This window comes from Falco cherrug, chromosome 5 (assembly GCF_023634085.1).
Source record: "Falco cherrug isolate bFalChe1 chromosome 5, bFalChe1.pri, whole genome shotgun sequence".
Classification (NCBI taxonomy): domain Eukaryota; kingdom Metazoa; phylum Chordata; class Aves; order Falconiformes; family Falconidae; genus Falco; species Falco cherrug.
Window position 1 is genome coordinate 23192668 of NC_073701.1, and position 22822 is coordinate 23215489.

A 22822-nucleotide genomic window follows, 5' to 3' on the forward strand; every position below is an offset into this window, starting at 1 on the left:
TTGAAGGTTGGGGTTTTTTTGATCTCTACTTTACCAGCTCGAATGATGAAATTCAACTAGAAAGAAACTTGTGATGGCACACATGACATGCTGCCATCCCACCTGAATGGACATGGCTGCTCAGGGGCTTTTGGGCAATCCTGTTGTGTGAAGATTTTGAGATGCCGAGAGCTCACAAGGCACATGTGCATTTCAGAGAAGCCATACTGACATACACTCAAAGGAGTATATTTAAACCATTTATTCACATAACATCTTCTTTTCTTACTTAACTCTCTGCAGATCCAATTTTTAAATTAACTCCAAGTGAGCTCTAGAAGCATCACAGCCTATGCTTTGCATTTGTACCCCATGGCAAGCTGATAACTTGCACTTAGAGCTGGGACAGAAGGGACCTCTGGCAGGCTACTGTCAAACAAAGCAATTTTAGAAAAATCTAAGCTGGAGTAGAAAATATATGCCAATTTAGATTAATAAGAATACACATGTGAAAACTGTGTGTCCCATAACTATTTAATCAAGATTTTAGTAATTTTCTAGAAAAAAACCCTGCTTTTGTTGCTGAGCCTCAGCCACTGTTTAAAAACTACTCTGGCAAGCCTGAAAGTCAGGGCATATTTTCCACTTTCCTAGTGGCACAAATCCAAATAAAGCCACATTTGCAGACACAGGTTTTGTGCATCTGCGTGACAATTAAGGTTTGGGTCCCTACACCCAAGAGCAACAAAGCTGGCCTGGGGGGAGCTCCTGCACCCACCCCACACGTGCACACCAGCAGGCAGAGGGTCTGCCCTGGCATGGGAAAAGGGAAGGCAGTAGGGGGATGCAGGCAGGCAAGGTCAAATGCTACCAGCAGGCACTCGATGGGTTACCTTGGTTGCTCTCCATCTCCATGGTCTGACCGGTTGGATCCTGCGAGCTGCCGTTCCCCATGACCGGTTTTGGGGGCTGCACGCCAGCAGCAGAGGCTGCGTGAGCCAGCTGAGGAAAGGGTCCGGGGAGGTGCGGCGGGGGTGGCTGGCGAGGGTGGTAAGGCACACCAGGCGGACACACGCGGGAGGACAGCTGCTGCATGGCAATCATCTCTGGGCTGTCCATCATGGAGTCCCCGCCCTGGCACCCTCTTTGAACCTGAGGTGGTCCCCCAAACAGAGAGGTCGGTGGCTGTGGCATCCTCTGGCCAGCAGCTTTCCCAGGCGGTCTGATATACCCTGAAGGAGGCACCCCGTGAGGTAGGAAATTTGATTGCTCGGTCCACTGGCTGGGAGGCAGCGGTGGCCTCATGGCCCGAGGGTCCATCATATGACCCAGGGCGCGGGGCTGGAGCGAGGACCCCGGCCCCATGGGCACCTTCTCCTCCGGCCCCACGGCGCCCTGGCCAGCGGGGCCGTGGCTGCCGTTCCACAGGGCTGGGTGCGCACGGTTCAGGTACTTGTAGGGCCGGTACATGTGCCCTGGGGGGACCTCTGAGCCCTCCGAAGGCCTCACAGGGGGGCCGTTGTGCCTCGGCGCGAGGAAGCCCTGCTGGAACTGGGCCGGCGGGTAGACGGTGTCGGGTGGGGGGCCGCTCATGCGCCCCAGCTGCAGGGCGCCAGGCCGGGGGCCAAGGCTGGTGATGTGGGTCGGTCCCGCACATGCCTGCTTCTCTGGGGTGGCCAGCCTGTGCCCACGGTGCTCACTCAGTCCCACAGCCGGCTGGGGAGGAGGGGGAGAGAGAGAGATGAGGTAGGTCTCGCACTGAGGAGCAGAGGAGACGTATGGGTCCCAGGGTGCTGGATCCCTCGGCTGCAGCATTTCTTACCTGCATGGCAAAGTGCTGGTGCTGCTGGACCGGGTCTCCGGGATGGGGCTCAGGCACTCGTGGCGAGCCATACAGTTTCGCAGGATCCGATCCTCGCAGGGGACCAAATGTTCCTGGCACAGCTGGTCTCTGGGGAACAGGGAGAGGTGTGGGAGGGAGAAATAAAACAATTTGTGAAGCACAGAAAAGCAGCAGAGCTGCTGCAGGTGAGGGGAAGCCAAGGCTGGAAGAACCACACAGATGAGGAGATGGGCTTTTTGGAGGCACCATGAAAAACCTGTAGGCTTTCCTACGGGATGACACAGCTCCCCTGCCAAACAAAGCCACTCTCTCACATTCCAGCCTACGCATCCCTGTGCTCAAGGCTGCAATACACTCGACTTGCCACCCAACTACTTGGGAGCAAGTGAGAAGACTGGAGGGGGCAAGTGATTTACTCCAAGGAGCGGAGCGGACCACAAAGGTGTGCAAGCAGGACAATGGGGGAAACGTGCTGGATTTCCTTCAAAAGAGTTGTTGACTCCAGCTCTCCAGTTACTGCCTCCCACTATCTGCACCACAGGAATAGCTCTAAAAATTTTATTTGATCTCTAGATAAAAGGGCAAGGGTAGCCTAGTCTCAGAGGAGTAGGTGATACACCACACCACAAGACATCACTGGTTAAAATGGAAAAGGCAGTGAAGGATGGGTGAGGAACAGCCCAGAGGAGAGGCAGAACAGGTGGCATCCAGAGAATAAATGTTGGGCTAAAGGGAGGTCACTGCTGCAGTCCAGGGTGGCCTGGTGTTCAATTTTGTTTACTGCTTTTGTAAATACTCAAGGCATGAAATGCACTAGCACACAGGTAGTGCAAAGTTACCAGGCATTGTTAAACTATTGAGACGAAAGACAACCAGCTTGTTCAGCATCATAAACTAGATGTTAAGAGAGGAAACGTGACTGCTTTCCTTGCACAATGGGGTAACTCTCTAAGGAGAGAAGAGAACTGGGGGAGCCAGGGCTGGTGCAAGCCCACACGGGTACATGCTGGCCATGGGAAACATTAGGAGACTGTTCCCAGTGAATGTGGCGAAGATTGAAACTGTACCAGTTTAAGGGCAGAAAAGTTTCAGTTGCCACAGGGATTTCACAGTAGAGAGCTTCATTCCCCTTTACCTCCCTCCCTCCGCAGGCCTGATGGGTGAAGAACAGCAGAAACTGCTCCTTACCATCTGGCTGGGATGTGGCACAGGGCTGGGCATGCCACCATATTGCAGAGAGCGAGGGAAGCCTCGCCCATTGGAAGGGCCCACTTCTCGAGAAGGCTGCATTGGGTTGCCGCTTGGATCCTCTGCAGAGGACGAGGAGAAGGAGGAGGAGGAGGAAGAGGAAGAAGAAGCAGGAGCCCTGGAAGTAGCTCGATATGGTGGAGGTTTTCCTCCATTTTCCAGGCGTTGCTGCCTCTTGCCTGGTCCATCTGGGTCTCGTGACCGAGTCCAAACACTGCCTGTGCTGGAGCGGCCAGTCCGCCGGCTCCTCTTCTCTCGTCTCCCGTCTTCTCTGATCCAAAACTCCTCATCTGTGTCTCCATCTTCCCCAGGGAAATGCTTCATCATTGCTCGGTGGAAACACCTCTCTAAGTTGTAAGCCATCTTGGTATATTCTGCACTCAAAAAACCCAATATCATCAGGAACAGAGCCTTATAGAGAGTAACAATTAAGTAACATCAGACTTTCCCCATCAGATAAAAGAAACAAAGTTTCTTTGAGGAAGACTTTTGTCTCACTAGTCAACTGGTTTATGTTCTTAAACTCAGTAAGCAACACAGCATCAGATTTGTTCAGTAACCCCACCAGAGGACAGGCACATAGGCATGACAAAGTGCCATTAGTGGTGTACTCTGCAGAGTCAGCATTAACTCAGTGCTCCAGCATAGTGCCAAGAATTACATTGTAAGACGCACCACCTCTGCTCACAGAGCTGCATGACCTGCACAGTTAGCCAGCAGAGTTCTGAGAGGAGAAATGTGAACTTCCAGCAATGCTATTTGATTACGTTCAGAGGCTTTTCTTGGACTCATTCAAATCTCTGCTGTATGCTACAAGACAGAGGAAAATCAGCACACATATTTATCCATCTACAGTTTCTAAAGCACTTGCTGACCCTGACACAAAAGGTTTTGCCAACACCAGTGTCTCTATTGCGTCATTTCCACAGGACAGATCTGCTCAGAGGGGCTCTTGCTTCTCATTGGAGTGGATAGGAAGGAAGAGACCTGTGAGAGGTGTTAATGACAAGGGTTTGAAGCAAGTGACTTTCCAGTTGTTTCCACTAAACTAACTCTGAAGTTCCTCAGGAAACAGGTCTCCCAGTGACAGTGCAGGAATGCTTTTACTTGGGGCCCGCAGCAACAAGCCAGGTAGCTCTAACTTTGCCCTTTCAAGATAGTGCTGGTGAGACACAGTCTGCAGTGATGACCCACCGTATAGGAACTGATTTCTTACCTAAGCAACATGTAGAATTTTAATTGGCATGGCAATTCAACCCAGGGTTTCCCATTTGCAGACTCATGTTTTTCATTCAATAGGCAAGAAACCTAAAACTACATTTTCCATTCAAAGGACTACAAGCCTGGTTCGTTCCTCACTTTTCTGTGGTACTCAACAAACACTGGGACCTAATCAAACTCCAATGCTTTTCAAAGCCCGTGTTAGATATTACGGGAAAAAGGGGCATGCACACACATGCGTACACAAAGGAGTAAGTTCAGAAATACCCCAAAAGAGAATAAGCACAAATCAAGTACTGGTGAGTAGGAAGAGATCACTGCTTGCTTTGACTGAGCACTGCAAATAGCCAAACTTAGCATCTTACTGCTCTTACCACTGCCTTCACCATTGTACTTAAGACAGTTCCTGAACATGGTCTTCATATCACCCACAAATTCTTCCTTGGTACAGTATTGACCTCCATTCAATTTCTTCTCCATGCTAGAGATGTCCATGGGGGCCTGAAACACAGCAAAACCTCCCTTCAGCTGCAGCAAGTGTAGCAGGGCTTGCAAAGCTGCATAGCTAGCTTCCTCACAGAGAGGGGATGGGGAGCGGAGGCTGCTCTCCGGAGAGGCAGCCTCTCGTTTTTGGTTTGCTTGATTTGTAAGGCTAGAAGGGACTATTGGAGGCATGCAGTTGGACTGCAAGGGTAACACAGCCCACAAAACTTCAAAACGTTTCCAAAAAACCAGTCAACAAAGTGCACCAGTCAAGATGGCTGGACCACTTTCCATACCTTAATGATCTGGTAGTAGTTGGGAGCATATGATTCATCAACGGGCTCCAAAAAGGGCCAAGAGTCCTTGTGAGCCTTTACCACATCTAGAACTGGCAGTATCAAAAGAAAGGTAGTTACACACACATGCCCAGGGGAGTATTTCACTTTACGCAAGTCACGCAAAGGGGAAAGCTGGGGCAGGACTAACCTTTGTACATGGCTGTGAACTCGTCATCCAGTTCAAAGCTGTAATGGGAAGCACAACAGTGAATACACACGCTGAGGACATGTTAAGGCATGCTCTCGTACTTCATCTTCCCTTGCACCTCGGGCACAGTGCCGTAATGCTGACGAACAGGCCTCATCACAAACTCTCCTCTAGCATGGACCAAATGCAGATGTTCTCAGCTTACTCCTCGCTGTTCTCCACCCTCACTTCTCCCTCCTCATTCCTGTGAATGCTCACACTCCTTCCCATGCGCCCTACTTCATCGCACTCTTGTGCTGCATGCCCAGTTGCATACTCACAGATCCTTGGTCCTTCGCTCTTCCCTGGTAGGGGAACTGGGATCCAAGTGGGAAAGCTCAGGGGGGAGTTCCTTTCCCTGTGCCAGCAGCCAGGCCCGCTCTTCACGAAGCTTCCTCCTCCTGGCCCGTTCTGCAGTGAGGAGGGGGGGAAGAGGTGAAAAAACATTCAGCACTCCTTGTCAACAACATCTTGCAGGGAAATTGAAGGCAGCTCCCGCAGCACTCAAGAACTCCAATGAAACATTCTTGTTCTTTCAGCAAAAGCAGCAACGGCACAGGAGCCGAGGAGGTGAGAAGATAGTGCACCATCAACATGCCTTTTCATTTTCCCTTGACTTTACAATTATTGATTTTGAAGCATTACTGTGATACAGATGCTCCCCTAGGCAGCTTCCAGACAAATTCCTGACAATGGTGTGGTACAAAGATAAGTTCAATGCACACACCTAGGCATAGATCAGCACTATGGAAAGAGCTGGCTTGTTAAGTTACCATCCTTCAGATGCTTCACCTCAGGCAGGTGAACTCAAGGCAGCTGGTTTTGCACTAAAGCGGATGAAGACCAGTGTCAAGGCAAGGGTGAAGTTCTACCAGCTGGGTGGCAATGAGTAACTGAGGTCATTAATACCCTCCACCACAATGGCTAGCTTTGGGACAACTGCTCAGGTAAGTCTTTGCAGCCAGCGTGAGCAAGCTGCCACACAGGAGGGCTACTGGGACAGATTTCATTTAAGAGGCGAGAGACAGGAAGAAGCAACGCTAGTAATATAACCTGTGGTTTGCAACCAGACAGCTGGCCAACAGATTGCTTCATAATAGAAAATTTATGGGCTCTTATGAACCTCATTTCCTTTTTCTTATAGGAAATCTGAATTCATTTGACTTGCTAAACACCTGCGGTCATACCAACTTTCTGTAGGAACAGAATTCTGTGAAAGTAATGCTCAAGGAGAGATGCCATAGGAGTAAGACCCCAGAAAACAGGCCACATCAGGGAACACCCAGAGTGAAAGAAATAGGGGAGATACTGGGCTAATACCCTCTAGCAGACGGTCCATCTGTGGAAAACGTGAAAGACTCAAGAAGCACTAGCTCTGGTAGAAGGGTGGGTATTTCCAGGGAGGTCCATGGCCATATATGTCAGAAGACAGTCCAGATTTCCTGTTAGAAGAATCTAGGTAGTATTGAAAGTTGGAAGGACAAGGCTTGTATCTAAGATGTCCTACAGAATCTAACAACATGTATTACAACATTTAATGATGAGGAGTCCAACATCAAATTGCAGTTAACAGAGATTATCTGAGTCCATCCAAGCACAGTTCAGTACTTCATGGTTCTTTCATAAAATTAGCATCATTTAGATGACATTGTAATGGATGCCTAAGTGAGAAAACATGAGGTACGAGGTGATGATTTGGACTGCAAAAGGGAAATCTCATGGCAACAGCAGCCAAGAGGTAAGGCGGTACATTCTTTAGAAATCCATCCAGGCCTGCCAAGGATCTGACCTGGTAAACAGACAGGAACTGGGGAGCACTACCCTGGTACCAGACTGGACTTCAGTCAGGATTAATGGCAGGTCCTTCTACCACAGCAAGTGATTAATACAGCATGTTAAAGATCACTGGCAGAGCTCATTGTCATGCTGTTGGCCTGGGTTGAGTCCTACCCAGCAGCTTTCAAAATCTAACCAATGCCCTAAAAAGTACCTCAAACAGCTAGAAAGTCACATGTGCAAGAGATAATGTTGGAACAGCATCTGGGAAACTCTAACCTGCTGTTGTGACAGAAATCTAGAAAGCTGCTTTAACTCATAAATTCAGGAAAGTACAGATGGGCTCAGCAGGAGGCTTGCTACCTGGGGTGTGTGTTGGAGTAGGGGGAAGTGAAATCCCAGACTGGAAACAGGAATGTGATCTAAAGACAGGCATATGGTCCAAAACCAAGAAGCAGGTGAAGTGCTGTAGTTCAACAGAGAACAGATATTTCACCCTGTGTTTCACATCACCCCTTGACAAAAGACCCTACAAAATTAATGTTAAATCCCAAGCGGACTGCAAAATGCAAGAATATATTTGTTACTCTAAAATCTCTGTCAATGGGTGTCCAGTTTTAACAAGTCGGAACCAAGTAAAACAAATGACTTCATTTTCAAATCACTTTCCACTGTCATGGAAGTAAATGCTAATGGCAGATATGCTTGGCAATAAGGAAAGATGGTTAAGAAGCCAGTTTTACCTGGATAGCTGCAGTTTCTAGGGTAGAAAAATACTGCAGTGATTTAACTAAACAAGTCAGCCATTTAAATAACCTTTCCAAACAGCATTTGCACCAGCTTAAAAGGAGACTTCTCCTGACTTAGCCTAAACTGACTAGGGATGAGTTTAAACTAAATTGAAAGAAACTGTACAAACCAAAATAAAAGCATCTCTGCCCAAGAAAAGCAAGAATGTATGCTAAATTGGGTTAAAACAGTTTAGTGCCCAATCCCATGCCAGTTTCTTTGAGCTACTCTGGTGCCTTTGCATCAGATGATGTAACAATTGCATTTACTCAGAAAAAGACATGGCTTATACCAAAACAAGACCTTTTTCCAGGTACATGTATCTTTGCAGCTCTTCTGGAACTTCAAGATTAATTTTGTCTATACAGATGGAGAAATAAAGCACAGCGAATACGCAATTTGCCAAGGTGAAACAGATATCTGTGGCAGATATGGAAGCTGGATGATTCTCAGTTTAAAGCACTGGATTAGCTAGGACTGGCAACCAGGAATATATATGAAGGCCAAGCAAGTAATTGGATTTTCTAAAGGTTAGAAAGGTAAGCAGGTAAAAGAAACTATTCTTAGATAACATCTGGTCTGCTACCAAACATGTGGTAGCAGACTGTTTCATCTTGGAAAGTTTACAACGTTTGCACGAACTTAATATTTTTTCCTTTTCTGATTCTTTATTCACTTAAGCATCCGCGATACTGATACTGCCACACATTACCACCACCACCATTTTCTGAAGATGTTCGGCCTTTCCCTGGAACTGCAACAGCCCAGCCAGCCACTGCGTGAAAAGCAGCAGATAAAGGAACCCCTGTAAGGGAGGCTGCCAGAGAGAAGGTGGTCAGAAATGAGCCTGCTCTTAGATGCCAGTGCCTACATGTACTGGCTGAACGCCTGCTGTCTGTGCCGTGATCTGACCTACTAAAAACAATATGGCTGTTTCTTGCAAAATTGATTAAAACAGCATTTAGGTCAAACCCACACAAACCCAAGACCAACACCTGAAGTTGCCACCCGTGGTGCTCTGTTTAGCATGGTCCCCTCATCTTTAGTTTTTCAGTTGATAAGGCCGGTAACAATATAAAAATGGTACTCTTTCTACTCCAATGCTGTGCCCTTCCCTTTCTCCTCAGATGGGATCCTTCTTTCATTCTGCATTGGGCCAAAAGGACCAAATGCTATTTAGGAAGAGCAAAGACAGCTAATCCTGCACACAAAGGCCACAGGAGGCAAACGGGGAGACAGAAGAGAACTGAGGAACAACACAAATAGCAGGAAAAAAAGGAACAGCTGGAGCAAAGGAGAAAATAAGCATGATTTGGGGAAGATGACACAGTTGAAGGGTGCAGTAGAGAACAGCCACCAACACCAAGAGAGACAGACAAAGGAAAAGCAGCTACAGTCAGACCAATTTATCCAAGGTAAGTGCAAGAAAAGATATTCTTGTTAGCAGGTCTGACAGGGCAGGAATGTGAATGGCAGCTCTCAATTCAAGATCTCAATCTTGGCTTTGAAAGCTTCCACCCATTTCACACTGGTCACATATACCTTCCACTGCTTTGACCTTCTCCTCCATCTCTCTCTTCCTCTCCTCCTTTAGCAGCTGTTCCTGTTCCCTCTTCTGCACTGCTATAAGTATTTGGCGCTCCTCCTCTTCCTCTCTGCGCCTCTGCTTCTCCATTGAGCTCAGCACATTCGGGTTTACCTGCAACAAAATGGTGCATCAAAAACTATAAAGCATTGGCTTGTCGAAGTCTGAGCAGAGGCAGGTTTACTTTGAGCAAGTATTAAAGCATACCTACAATGAATGGCTGGGGGGAAAAAAAGGGGGGGAAAAAAAAGGATTTTTACATATGAATTCTCAGATGAAAAGCAACATGTAAATGAAAGTTATTTGTCAAGCAATGAAGTCCTACTGATACAGGGACAAAGGAAAGAGAAGTGATGAGTTAGACAAGCTGTGACTCTGCCAGGGACATACCACATGTATCTGCCTTCTGTATTTGCCCATAAAGGATATGGGCTGTTGATACCCTGACACAACACCTCTACCCCTTCCAGGTAGCAGAGCCCCAAGTTGGAATCGTGAGCAGAAAGGACTACTTTTTAAGATAGGAAATTTCTCCAATGAAGTGTGAGGTATGCATATGGCAGTGTGGAATTACCTTTTTTAGCTTAATTTAATTATAAAGACAAATGAATTGGTCAACCACCAGCCACTCTCACCTCTTTGACTTCTGCAAGACCAAGATAAGCGTGCCTTATCAGCAGGGAATATCAACCAGGAAAGAACAATGTGTATACAGTTTTCTCCACCTTCATTTTCAGGGAATAACCAGCAACCACTACGTGGGCAGAAGGCATTTCCTGAGGATTAGCAATCAGCTGGGGTCCCTTGGCTGCTGCTCAGACCATCAACTTCTCCAGGCCCATTATTAATCCCCAGAAAAAAATCTGGCACCACGATTACTATTTTGTCCTTGTTTCATTGCCTAGAAGTGGAACCTCGGGGTGTTTTGATAAATACCTAGAAACGCTGTCTGGTTGCACTGCACATTCACTCCCCCTGCTCTGCCTCCCTTCCTCTACACAGCACTGCCCCGCAATCTCCCCCTGCAGCTCTCTGCAGACCAGTGTTGTGTATTATCTCCCTCTCTCCAGCAGCAACAACATGAAGCGAATTATGTTGCAACCACCGACAGCCACAGAGAAGTGTCCAAGAGAGGGTGATGTCTTGACGACATTAGGACTATATCCTGCATTTAGGGACAGACTGGACAGGGAAAAGCCCTATTCTGATCTTTTAAAGTGAAACTGATCTCACCACAAGGGAACTCAGTCTATCTTCTTTTCCTTTTTAGATCTTTGCCAAATACTAGTACTTCACTTTTCTACCCCTTTCCTAGGAGGACCATTCTGTGAGCCCACATGCCTTTAGGTCAGCCAGCTTCTCCTCACATTCAGCCTAAAGTTTATTTCTCACCCCCTCATGCCACCCAATTATTTCCAGTTATGCTTTTCTGGGTGAACATAAATTCCCCTCTTCTTCAGCCACATTCCAGCTTTTATGGGCTTCCTCAGAAACTTACATGAAATGCCCACGTTTCTGCAATTAGGTTAGATGTTTCCTTATAAAGAAATCCTTTCAGCTCCCTAATCATTCTTGTTGTCTCTCTCAGATCCTTCCTCCAATTGATCAATATCCAAACACCAGGATGCCCAGGACTGAAACTGCTATGCCAAGTACGAGAGTTCAAGAACCTACAGAATCGGATTCTACATTTCCACTTTTGATTCTTTTCATATCCCTTTCTCAACTGCTCTATCATCCAATTTTCTGCTCATGCACTGCAAACAATTTCAGGCCTGATTCTGACCATCATCAAACAGTGTCCCACTAGCTTTCTTGACCAATCTTTAAATTGCTGTAGGAACCAAAGAAGTCAAGTTCTGCAGCAATTAGAAGAGAAAGAGGTGAGCACGAACCAGCCACCAGAAGTTGGTACACCAAGATATTTTATTGAGGATGTGACCATCAGCCTTTAGATTCTCCAGCCAGTAGACCTAAGCCATCCTGGCGTGCCACACTAATTTCTTCGATTGTCGGTACACAGGTCAGACATTCCCTTTCCCTGGATTCATACAGCTTCCACCATTCATGTCCTATGGAAACATGAACACAACATCCAAGCTGCAGTGTTCACACCAGGACCTCTCCAAGCCTGCAGGGTGCATTCAGCACCCCAAACTGTAATGGCGCAACACAGAATCCATAGCACGTTCCAAATCAACCCACCACAAATACGGCATCGACAAAGAACAGGACAATTTTAAGTAAAGGAAATGAAATCATCCTAGCAGATCTAGGAATAGAAGGGAAAATCAGAAATCCCAAACGCAGTATAGCGAGCACCAAGGACTGCCACAGACACCCACAGCTGCACTTGCTCCCTTCAGCAGTGCAGGGCAGCAGCGGTGCCGGCACAGGCTGCTCCATCCATGCCAGACACAGAAACAGCCTTATTTTCAGAGGGACCTCTGTCCCTCTTAAAGCCCGCTGGGGATGAGTGCGCTCAACCGAGGGTTATAAAAACAAGCAAACACAAACAAGTCAGCTCCTACTACATGAGGTGGAAGCAGACACCTACAGGAAAGATAAAAACAAGAACCCAGCACAAGATAAACTTTCTTCCTGACTGAAGAGGTGGCAAAGGGACGTTTCTCCAGCTTCCTCCCCACTTGGAGGATAAAACCCACCCCTCTCCTCTCCGTCCACGCCATCACCGCCTCCTTCCCTCCGCCAGAGAGCACTCCAGGACACAACATCACTGTCTCCCCCCTCCCCCCTGCCCCAGACCCTGAAAGGGCCAAACTTCTGCCTTCTGCCTCCCTCTCCAGACAGTGGGTATCAGACTTCAGGGGCAGAAGGCCAGGAGACACGGGTGCCCTGGGTGCCCTGGCCCCTTGTCCTCCAAAACTTCCCTGCTCCGGTTTCCGCAGCACTGCCCTAATGAGGGTGCTGCTCAGGCGGCTCTTTAATGAGGAGCTAATCTGAACCACCTGTTAAGAAATCCCCCACAGGATTAGGAGCCTACGGAGCAGTTATATCTCGGACCAAAGCAGCATCCAGCATCCAGCTCGTGGAGTCCGAAGGAAGGGGTCACCCCTGCACTGAGCTGGGGCTTTCCTCCCCCAGACTTGCCTGTTGCCCACCCCTCTTGGCAAACAAACCATCAGACTTGCTGGCACCTTCCCTGTCTCCCCTGTGGCAGGACGACTGCCAGGTCCTGCTGGGGAGCCAGCGCCGCCAGCATCGCCACCCTCCACTGCCTGGCTCCCCATGCCCTGGCGCAGCGGGTGCTGGGAGGGCCCCCAGCTCGCTGGAAACCTTTCACTGGCCCACAGGCAGCAATTAACAGCCCTCTGCTGCCACAGACCTGGAGCACCTGCGGTACTGATTAGCATCATTCAGGCTCCATGTGTTTCCCACTCCCCTCCTCCTCTGGGATTTCTGCTGCCTGTGAACAAACACGTGTCCCTGCGCTTCCTGCATGGTGGGCTTTGCAGAGAGCAATTCTGGCCCCAAACTGACCATCACTGGGGTCTTATTTTCCTCTCAGCAGGCTTTTATCTGCAGCATGATGAGAGGTTCTTCCTTCCTTTTATTTATCTGTTCTAAGTAATTGTATTTATTGTGGGGAACTGTACTTTCTCCTTTGTTTTGCGGGAACCCCTGACCCTGGCTCACGTGGAATATTCCCTGCAGTTTAATTTCCCAGGGTTTGACAAAACACCAGGTAACTACGTTTTCGTTACATCTACAGCAAGAGATTACGCTACAGCCTGATAGAATCAAGCCAATTTTTTCCTCCAAAGCTAATCCCATGTTGCCTGACCGATTGCTTTAGGTAGCAGTCGCCAGTTCAAAGACCCCCCATCTCCACCGTACCATGTCCCTGGCTGTGCCAGCATGACTGTTGGGGGCTGCGTGGTGGACTGGATTGGAAAGCTGATCTACATCAAAAATAACCCTGACCAAATAAAAAGGTTATATTTAACACCAGTCATTTTCCTGGGTCTGGTTCACTGCACAGACCCGCAAGCAGCAGCACGGTTACGCTGATGGGGTGGAGAGGAGATGAAGGTGAAGAGGTGCGGAAAGAGCCATTTCAGCCGACAAGGCTGCAGTTTGATAAGCATTTCTTTAAGCAGTCTAAATTGTGACTTCCAATTCCAGCTGACCCCCTCCTAGCTCTGCTCTGCACTGCATCAGTCATTCTTCTCTCCCTCTGCACTATCTACACCCTCATGTGTTTGCAGCCTCACGTTTTCCCCTTGGCTGAATTTCTGTCATTTCCCTTTGTAAGCCGGTTCTTCTAGCCCTCTCATCCTTCTTCAACTTTTCTTTGAACTGCCTCGAATGTGCCAGCACTTTCATTGAAGTGGAATTCCCCAGACTGAGCGCAGATTTCCATATGCAGCTGCACCGGGGTCTGTGGCGAGGCCGGTTACCTCTGCGATCCAGAGGGCAGCACCTCCCTGCTCGCCATAGAAACCCCGAGTGTCAGCCTGCCTTTGACGGGCATTACCACCCATCTCTCTTTCAGCACAAACACTTTCAAACGACTCCTTCCCACTGAATAGCGATGCTGCGGTTTATTTTTTCCCCCAGGAGGCATCTGCTCTCGCCTCCCTCTGTCATCCTCCCCCTCGCACCCCCCCTCACCTCCTGCTTGATTGGTTTGATGGGCTGATGGTCAGACATCCACCTGGGAGAAAACTCTGTCCGCTGCAGACGCTTCTCCTGAAACAGGGTCGAGAATTGAGGGAAGGAAAAAGAGAGTGGAGGAAATTAGGGCACATTGGTGATACTGGCAGGAGAAACTCTGGGGGCTAGAAGTGACCATGAAATCCCTATTAGCTTTACAAGGGTAGCAAACAAGCACACTGAACTCAGCCCAAGAACATCGTGCTGACTGCAGAGCCCATTTTACAAAGCCATCTAGCCAAATGATCACGTTGCAAATCTGTCTCACCTGAAAACATTCAGTTGATGGACAATGCCCTTCGGAGTTTCAGGGCTCTGACACACCAGCTCAAGCAGACTTAGCTAGGACAGCTAAAGCAGCCATCAGCCCCTTCAGCAGAGACCGCTGAGAAATGGCAGTAAAAGTGGAATCACAGGCAGTTTGCATAGAAAAGCTAGGCTGTAAATCGCAGCAGTTCAAAAGCAGACAGAGATTCCCTGCTAGCAGAAAAGGGACACGGAACACGGCTGAAGACAGTAACCCCTTCAGCCATCCTACCTATGCTGCCATACAATCATGAACCAGATCCTTAAGTATCGACTGTAGCCCTGCCACTCCACGGGGAGAGCCTTGCTCCCCGTACACAAGCTGAACAGCCCCTGCATCCACAACACTTGCAGGTTGGAGGTGGGGGGAGCAGGATGGGGTGACAGGCTGCCTGGGTTTAGCTCTCCTTCAGTCAGCAAACGTCCATGCTCTTGGAAGCGGTCAAAGAGAGGTAAACAGGATATCATGTCTCCTCACCTTCTGTGCAATCATGTTGCAGATCTCCGGCAGGAAGTCTTCACTCAGGAGTTTGTAGAGCTGCCGCTCTCTAAGGGAAGTCCTCTCTCTGAAGCTCTCTGTGACCTGCCTCCACTCCTCTTCCGTCTGACACAGCAGCCACCATGTCCCACGGCCAGGCCCTTGGGACCCTTCAACAACATGAAAGATGTTATCTCCACAGCAGTTATGACTAACAACTTCTCTTTATTCCTCCTCAGGGTTCAGGAAGAGCAAAAAATATTGCCAATGGCCACTGTTATGGGAAACATGCTCTTTGCCACAGACCCAAAGCTCTCTTCATCCACCAGAAGCACTGCTTCCTCCCCTACAGACACTGAAACTGATGCCAAGATACAAAGGAAGTACACAGGTGAAGAAATAACGGTGGCACTTTGCAACACACAGGTAGTATGACATCCCTGTAGCAAGCCTCCATTCCAGTTATGAAGGACCAGAGAAAAGGATTTAGTTTGTTTCTTGTAATGGAGGCTGTCAGCCAGAGCAGGACATACATAAGGCAATGTAAATGTCTGGTTTAGTCTGGCAGCAGAATAAAACCATTAAAAATTAACGTTATTTGAAACAAGCACATTTTTTTCGGGTTTTTTTTTTTGGTAGCATTGCAAACCTTTGCTGCGGTGAATAAATCCTCCCATTCTCCCTAACGAATCATTTTGTTTGCAGGCACTTGAAAGAACAGAAGAGGAAGTGAAAGATGGGGTTCATCGGGCTGCCAGATGAGGGGGAAGTTCCAAAAGTTCACATTCCATCCCTGCTTGATCCAGAGTGGGATCTGAAGCAGATCACCCACTGCTCTGAAGCATGTCCCAACTACCAAGACACTCTGAGCTATTCTGCCTTGTGTGAAACATTTGAATATTAATTGCAGAGGAAAGACTCTCTTGCATGGTGGTTGGAACACCCATCTGGACAGGGGGAATGTGGTTCCTGCTCTGTAAATGTTTGCACAGAGCAGAGAAGCCTCAAGGGTTGCAACTTGCATGCTTTTGCCCTGGGATTCTCTCTAAGCAGAAAAGGTTGTGGGCCAGTTTTGGGGAGGGGGAAGATGTTGGTTCAAACCCCTTCAAGACTGAGTGGTTCTCAGCTCCCTCTGGACTTTTCCAGAGCTAACCACTGGCTACTGGAAAGAAAGCAATGTCACACCCCTACTGGCAGATGTCATGCAGCTTCTCACCGCATTTTCAAGCAAATTAACTATGAAAAAAATACAGAAGCAAAAAACAAAACCCCTTTCTCTCTGAACCCAACTCTGGGCCCTTTTGTAGCCATGAGCTGCCAGTGGCTCTGGCATGCAAGCTATCAGGTTGCCCCAGGACGACTGGAAAGCTGCAACCTCCTTCCAGCCACCTGCCCTCTGTCAGAAACCTCCCTGCCACAACAGTGGCACAAAGTGAGCGTGTGCTAGCCTCAGGTCACAGGCCAGCCTACAGCTTAACCCACCCTTGGCTTCAGCTCAAATTAATGCACTGGGGACTGGTAACCAAGGTGGTGAAGGATCAACCATGTGCTGGTTTCTCCTGCCCTGGCTAGGCGAAGCCATCCCCTGCTCACCCGCAGCAGGGAGCTTACCTGCACAATGCCCCCAGAGCCTGCACCCTTGTTTACCCTTCCCTTGCCAGCTGCCTATGGGGGACTTGTTTCAATAGCAGCCAGGACTGAAGCACTGTTTTGTGCCACCAGAAGATTACTCTGAAGTGACACAATTTGCTGGAAGACAATGATGTGATAAAACCCCCATCGCGTCATGCGCATCGCTCCAGCTCTGCCACCCTGCTCGGGAGCAGCCACCAGGAAATCTGAAGACAAAGGGTGAAGGAAGGAGGCATAGGAAAGACAATGCCACCCTCGCCTTTTATTGTGGGGCAACAAGCAGGCTGAGCCCCTGGGTTATATGGAAGCCAATGGATCCACATGTATGACAGATGAGTCCCAGCTCCCTTGAACTCACTTTCACATTATGTTGCCAACTCGCTTATTCTGCTTGTCTTGTTAACCCTTAGGTGGGTATCCCCAAGACATCATTTACTGAGCTCAGCCACCCAACCAATGGTAAGGATAATGAAAAAGGTTCTTCCTTCCCTCTCTTGGCATCACTGACACCACTCTCTTCCCAGTCGGAAAAAACACACCTGCTACAAACAGGGGCTTGCATTCACCTCATTGCCGTAAGAGCAAGAGCCGTTCACAGCCTATTTCCATCAACTTCAGCGAGTAGGTGGGCCCCCAAGGCCTGGTGTAACCCAATAGGTTAGGTTTCTTCATCCCAAACTAATTCACAATAAGACAGGAAGCCTGTAGGTGCCCAGGCTCCCAAGCTGGAAGGCACTCTGTAATGCCAACCCCTCCTTCCAAACTCTGTCCCAGCCACCGGCAGAAAGACTCTCCCATTCCTGAGGAAGGCATCTCTCTGGGCGTTGATAATTTAAGAGCCATGTTAGCTGCTTGTATCAACCCTGACCCCGCGAAATCTCTTTACCATTTCTTATCTGAGTCTCATGGATTAGCAAGTTCTCTTCTGCCTTCTCCCTACCAAAAAAGAAAGAGAAGTGATACAATAAATACATTACTTCACATCACTGAAATGCAGCTGCTTCTGAGGAGAAGAATGGGGGACACAGCAACTATTCAATGCACAGCAAAACCATGAAAAAACCACCATACAGAACACACGTTCGAGATATATTTTCACATAAATATTTATCGGAGCTTCTTAAAATTTTGTGAAGTGAAGGGTCCAGGCTGGAGTTTGGCAAGGACAGTACTTAAATTCTTAGAGGAAGCATCCCAAAATCTATACTCGCTCAAGTGGCCAGGAGTTTTGGCTTCAAGCATTCTTTATCAGACACACATCCCCTAGCACTGCAAGGAGGAACTACATCTGAAGTGAGGTGGTTGGAAGAGTGATACCCACTGTTTCACCAAACTTGGCTTCCAGCTCAGTCAGAATTTTCTTTGGAGAGCGATCAAAGCATCCACCAAGTCTGAGCTTGCTTCACTTCAGAGATGCATTGAAATTATGGCTGCATGGTATATACATACTTATTGGGGGAACCCCAGAAGTACATTATACTTCCCTCTGGGAACATATGCATTTTACATCTATTGCAGGAACAACCTTTCCATACCTCAGCAGATTTTCCTCCATTAGTTTTTTCCGCTTTGGGGGTCGCCCTCGTCTCTTGCCCGTTTTCCCAGGAACATTTGGGGTGTTTGTCGGGCCCCCACATCCCCTGCGAAATGGCAAAACCACCATGAAATATCTGCTGAGCAAAGGAACTGTGGCTGGCAGGATGGGAGAAGGGCAGGGAAATCAGAACAGCTGCTAGGAACCCAACCAAAGGAGGGATTAAATCAGAGCAGCAAGCAGCAACGGGACGGGGAGGGGAGGAGAGGAGGGATTCCCACTGGCTGGGAGCCTGATCTGGGAGCCGCCGGCACGGTGCGGGGCAGACGGGGAGGAATGCAGTGGGGTAGGCAGCATCGCTCCCACAGCAGGCTCTCCTGGTGCCACAAAGGCTGCAGGCTGGCTCTGACACAATGCACGACGTGGGGCAGCTCGCAGTCTGCTTGGCAACTCCAGTCTCGCCCCACACTGCCCCAGCCCTCTCCCAGGCCCCCCCGGAGATGCTGCACGCTCCCCCCTGCTGCCCTCCAACACAACAGCCGTCAGGCGGAGTCCCCTCCAGCCAGGCTGGCTGTGCCATCCCCCCCATCACCCCCTGCACCCAGACACGGGGGGAATGTGTGGGGGCTGTTACCTGTCTGGAGCCAGCTCTCCGTTGGTTTTCCCCTGCACCGGGTCCTCCTTGTACATCCGCGTGCCATAGAAGTACCAATACAGGGCACCACTGCTGTCCTCACCTAGCGGCTCCACGCGGAGGCTGTCAGCATCCAAGCCCTGCGCCCGCCGGGAGCCCCCCGCCAGACAGTGACAAGTTGAAAAGCAGCCACATTGTCACACAAAACATGATGACACCCCTCCACAAATATCTCCCTCCCTCCTCCCCTCCCACCATGCCACAGCAGCAGTACAGCTGCTCCTCCGGGCTGAGCTGGGAAAATGTTACTCCAGGGGGAAAGCGACGTTTGCTCCCTGTCCAGGGAGGGATTTAGATTGGCATCTCTAATTTGAATGGCCTCTCTCATTTTAACATTTCATCTCTGGTGCTCCTGACAGGGAAGGTCTAATTAGTGCTGGCGACAGTCACACACAGCCCTGAGAAGCTCCCTCCCCACCCCCACCCTTCCCCCAGCTCCCCCAGTACACTTCAACCCCATCCTTTCATCTCACACCATCCCTCAGCAAGGCAGTCTCGGCTCTCACAGCCCTGCCATTACCACTGGAGCATCTCCAAATTCACTCTTTGCAGGAAGAGCAGCCAATGAAGCCAATTTTCTTAGTTGCCCCCACGTTATGAATATATCCACACAGGACAAGGGCCCCAGGAGCAGTCCTGAGTGCTTGCCTCGCATCCTCTGCGAGGCAGGGGAGGAGATGGGGAGCTGCTGACCCACTGCACTGCCACCGATTAGTAGGCCTTAAAATACACTTGGTAGCATCAACCCTTCTCTTCCCAGGAAAATCTGAGCTGGCTCAGCTCTTGCGGCCACACAGTTTCCCTCATCCCTGCTGCCCAAAGCACCTTGAGGAGGTCAAAGACATCATCTGCATCAAGGCGGTAGTCACAGAGGCGGTGCAGGATCTCTACCCGGGTGCGCAGGGGCAGCTCCTGGAAGGTGGACTCCCGCAAGGGGTTGGGTTTCCCTTCCTCCAGCTCCCAGCGGTAGTTGATGATGTCCTCCAGGTAGCTGTGAAACGTCTGGGATCTAGCCAAGGAAACAAAGTCCCACACACTTACTGTAGTTTGCCATGCCAGAAACACCTGGTGCAACCAAGCAACTCGAACAAGCACAACACAGAGACAGCTAACACAGGAAAACTGTGCCCCGCAGCAGCTATGGTTAGGTGCAGCTCTGTAACTCAGGTTCCCAAAACACAGCAATTTCATTGCAACACCATGGGATTTCACGCTATACACATACAGCTTGCAGGACTCTGCTACTGTTGTTTCTTTCCAAGCTGAAAGAACAAACTAACTAGGATGCCAACTCAGCCTTGAAATTTTCCATAGCTGATCGTCTCCTCCTGGCTTTGCTGCTGTATGCTTCCCATACTCCTGTTGCGGCCCCTATTCTCTTCTCCCTCCATACCCAAAGGTGCTGCCACTTTCTGCCTGTTCCTCCACCAGTGGCTCTAGCAGGACATCTGCACAGTCCCGTTAATGCATGTGGCTGGACCCCTGCAACACAACAAGGCTCATTCCGAACACGAGTGTATCTCCCAAACAGGATTCAGCTCAGTCTACTCTAGTCTCCCCGATGATCAAGCTGAACACTCAAGCTTTATCATAAACTTTGCTACTAAAACAATCTTGCTCATTTTCTAGTTGGGCCACTTTAAGCCTCCTTTTTGTTCCCAGCAGTTCATCATATAGCCCAAGGAAATGCACATTTCTTACCCTCATCTGGCATTGAGGGTAAACGTCCCCATCTAACAGGTTAGATTGCTGCTTAAGGCTAAAAGAACTCCTGTTTATATTTTAATGAGACTTAAGTCCTTATTTCGACTGCTGAAAATTTCAGAGGAGGGACTGAAAAAGGGCTGGCAGGGCCACCTGTCCCTAAATACAAAACTTTCTTAAGATCAGTCCATATCACTTTGAGTCCTGAGACTTGCCAGGCTCTCTCACAGCCTGCTCAAGTTGTGTACCCTAAGCACAGCAAAGGGGGACCCTTCCATGGCCCAGTCATTCTTGCACACACGGGAAGTCCATATGCCAGCAAGAACACCACTGGGTACACATTCCCACCAGCTCTCAAAAAGGCAGCTCAACTTGATAGGTTTTTGGCACAAACAGATTACTCTATATGATTAATGGAACCGTGCCAGTGCTACAGAATTGCATTTGCCTGAGAAATTGCTAACTACTACAAAACCTATTATTTTTTAACAAAGAGACAGAGGAGTGCAATCCAGCTGAAGAAAGATCATTAAAAGTCAACAAGAAGTTAGCTATTAGGCTGGGGGCTTCACATGTTCGGTGAAGACCGGACACCTTTGCAAGGACCATGACTGGACAGTGACTGCAAGAGCGAAGGAACAGATGCCACACGATTCCCCAAGCCATGTCCACCTGGCAGCATTCCCCTTCCTCCTTCAGTGGAGAGAAGTTGATGCTACCACCCTGCAGATCACTCCCCAGCAGTCTGCTGCTTTCTGACGTCAAACGCAAGCTGACCTCCCAGAGACAAATCCTCTCACGGTATGAGTGTTACCAGCCCTCCGGTTGTATGTAACAGGAGATGCTTGAATGCACCTGGATCAAGCGCCTTCTGCAGCCTGGTGTTTTCTCTTTTCTGCATGACATGAGCAACGCATTGGTATTTCCAAGTATCATTGTTTTGCCCCACCAATATAAGCAATCAAGTGCAACTTGAAACAGTCCCCTATGCTGACGAAGTTCAGTCGACAAAGGACTGGCTGTTTTATGAAATTATTTCTGTGCTGCCTCAAGTACTAATTTTAGGGTAAAAGCTACAGCAACTACCCTTTTTCAAAACGAACTATTCAGTGCACAGTACACCCACCTGAAGTAGCTCTGCATTCCCACAGTGTCTTCCTTATATACCTCGAGACCCAATCCAATCTCCAGCTAAGACTTCAAAGTATGACACTGGATTCTCTTCACAGACTTTTTATCTTTAAAAGTGCTATTTGATCACACACTGCTTAAATGTTAGATATTTACTGAAGCCATTGGATTAAAACAAAAAAAAAAAAAGACAGACAGATTTGACTAGCTTTCAGAACAGAAACAGTGATGAGAACATCCTTTCCTGAAAGGAAAGCAATACCCGTATTTGGATGCTTAGTCCATTGCAGGTGGGGAATGACTGTAAGCTCTCAGAGAGCATCTGAGTTCCAGCCCCATGATGTCAGTTGTCCAACTCTCTCAGAGCTCAAGGCAGAACATTATTTTATCAGATCTGACACAGAGGCTCTGGCTATTTCCAATAAAATTGACTGAAAAAACCAGTTTCCCTAAGATCCTGTGAAACTAGTGGGTGACGTGGGATGCCAAGAAGAAGCAAAAAAAGTAACAGGGTTTTACCTACTCCTATGTTTCTGGTTATTTTATTTCCCTAACTAAATAAAGGGAAAGGCATGGAGCAGACACTTGCACCCGTTGCATGAGTTCACTTATCTTGCTCTACCATTCTGGCTGCTCTCAAAGAAAATTGATCCAGGAAGCCCCTCAATTCCAGAAGATCATCTGAAATCTCTGCCTATGTAACTCTCATTCCCCTTGGGGACTGGCTCTGTTGACTTAACCAATTTGGTTTGAGTTTGACTTTCACATAAGTGGCTAACACTAGAAATTTCTGTCATCCACCCAGTGTTCGATACATTACAAGCTCTGTTCTCAAGAGTACTTTGAGTTCCTACCCCCATCAATTTTCAAAGACAGCTACTGTGCATTTGTCGCTTTGAATAACGATAGAAATGAAAACCAGAGATGGGAACCAGATGTCTCAAGGCATTCCCAGTCACTCTCAATCTTACCCAATTTATATTTTCCCTCTTAATGGGGGCCGGCCTCTTTTCTCCAGACAAATCTGAGGTGCTCGTCTTCAACCTGTCTGCCACACCTATGGTTAGCCTCACTTAGCCTGTCTCTATTAAATTTCCCTTTGAAAAAGGTTTCTGAAACATCCCCCTTGGTTTGGAGAAGAAAATCTGCAGGGAGCACAGCAATCTGTGAGAACCCTGCCCTTGGAGTTCTTCCCCACACAAAGCAGAAATGCTCAG

The 22822-nt window shown here is 48.6% G+C and overlaps 1 protein-coding gene across 3 annotated transcripts in view; it reads right to left on the reverse strand.

Annotated features, from left to right (window-relative positions):
* Nucleotides 1-22822, reverse strand: part of LOC102054055 (chromatin remodeling regulator CECR2) — a 102603-nt gene that overhangs the window by 11956 nt on the left and 67825 nt on the right. For 2 of the 3 annotated variants that reach the window (XM_055711774.1, XM_014281247.3), the window contains exons 3-16: nt 19596-19779; nt 18711-18850; nt 18078-18182; nt 17429-17478; nt 14911-15080; nt 14085-14162; nt 9407-9563; nt 5581-5710; nt 5261-5298; nt 5071-5162; nt 4666-4792; nt 3011-3444; nt 1802-1930; nt 873-1695 (exon numbers count right to left, since the gene is read on the reverse strand). In XM_055711774.1, coding sequence (XP_055567749.1) covers nt 873-1695; nt 1802-1930; nt 3011-3444; nt 4666-4792; nt 5071-5162; nt 5261-5298; nt 5581-5710; nt 9407-9563; nt 14085-14162; nt 14911-15080; nt 17429-17478; nt 18078-18182; nt 18711-18850; nt 19596-19779 — 2657 coding nt within the window. The remainder of the gene's footprint in view (nt 1-872; nt 1696-1801; nt 1931-3010; nt 3445-4665; nt 4793-5070; nt 5163-5260; nt 5299-5580; nt 5711-9406; nt 9564-14084; nt 14163-14910; nt 15081-17428; nt 17479-18077; nt 18183-18710; nt 18851-19595; nt 19780-22822) is intronic. The other variant, XM_055711776.1, reaches the window with a different exon arrangement.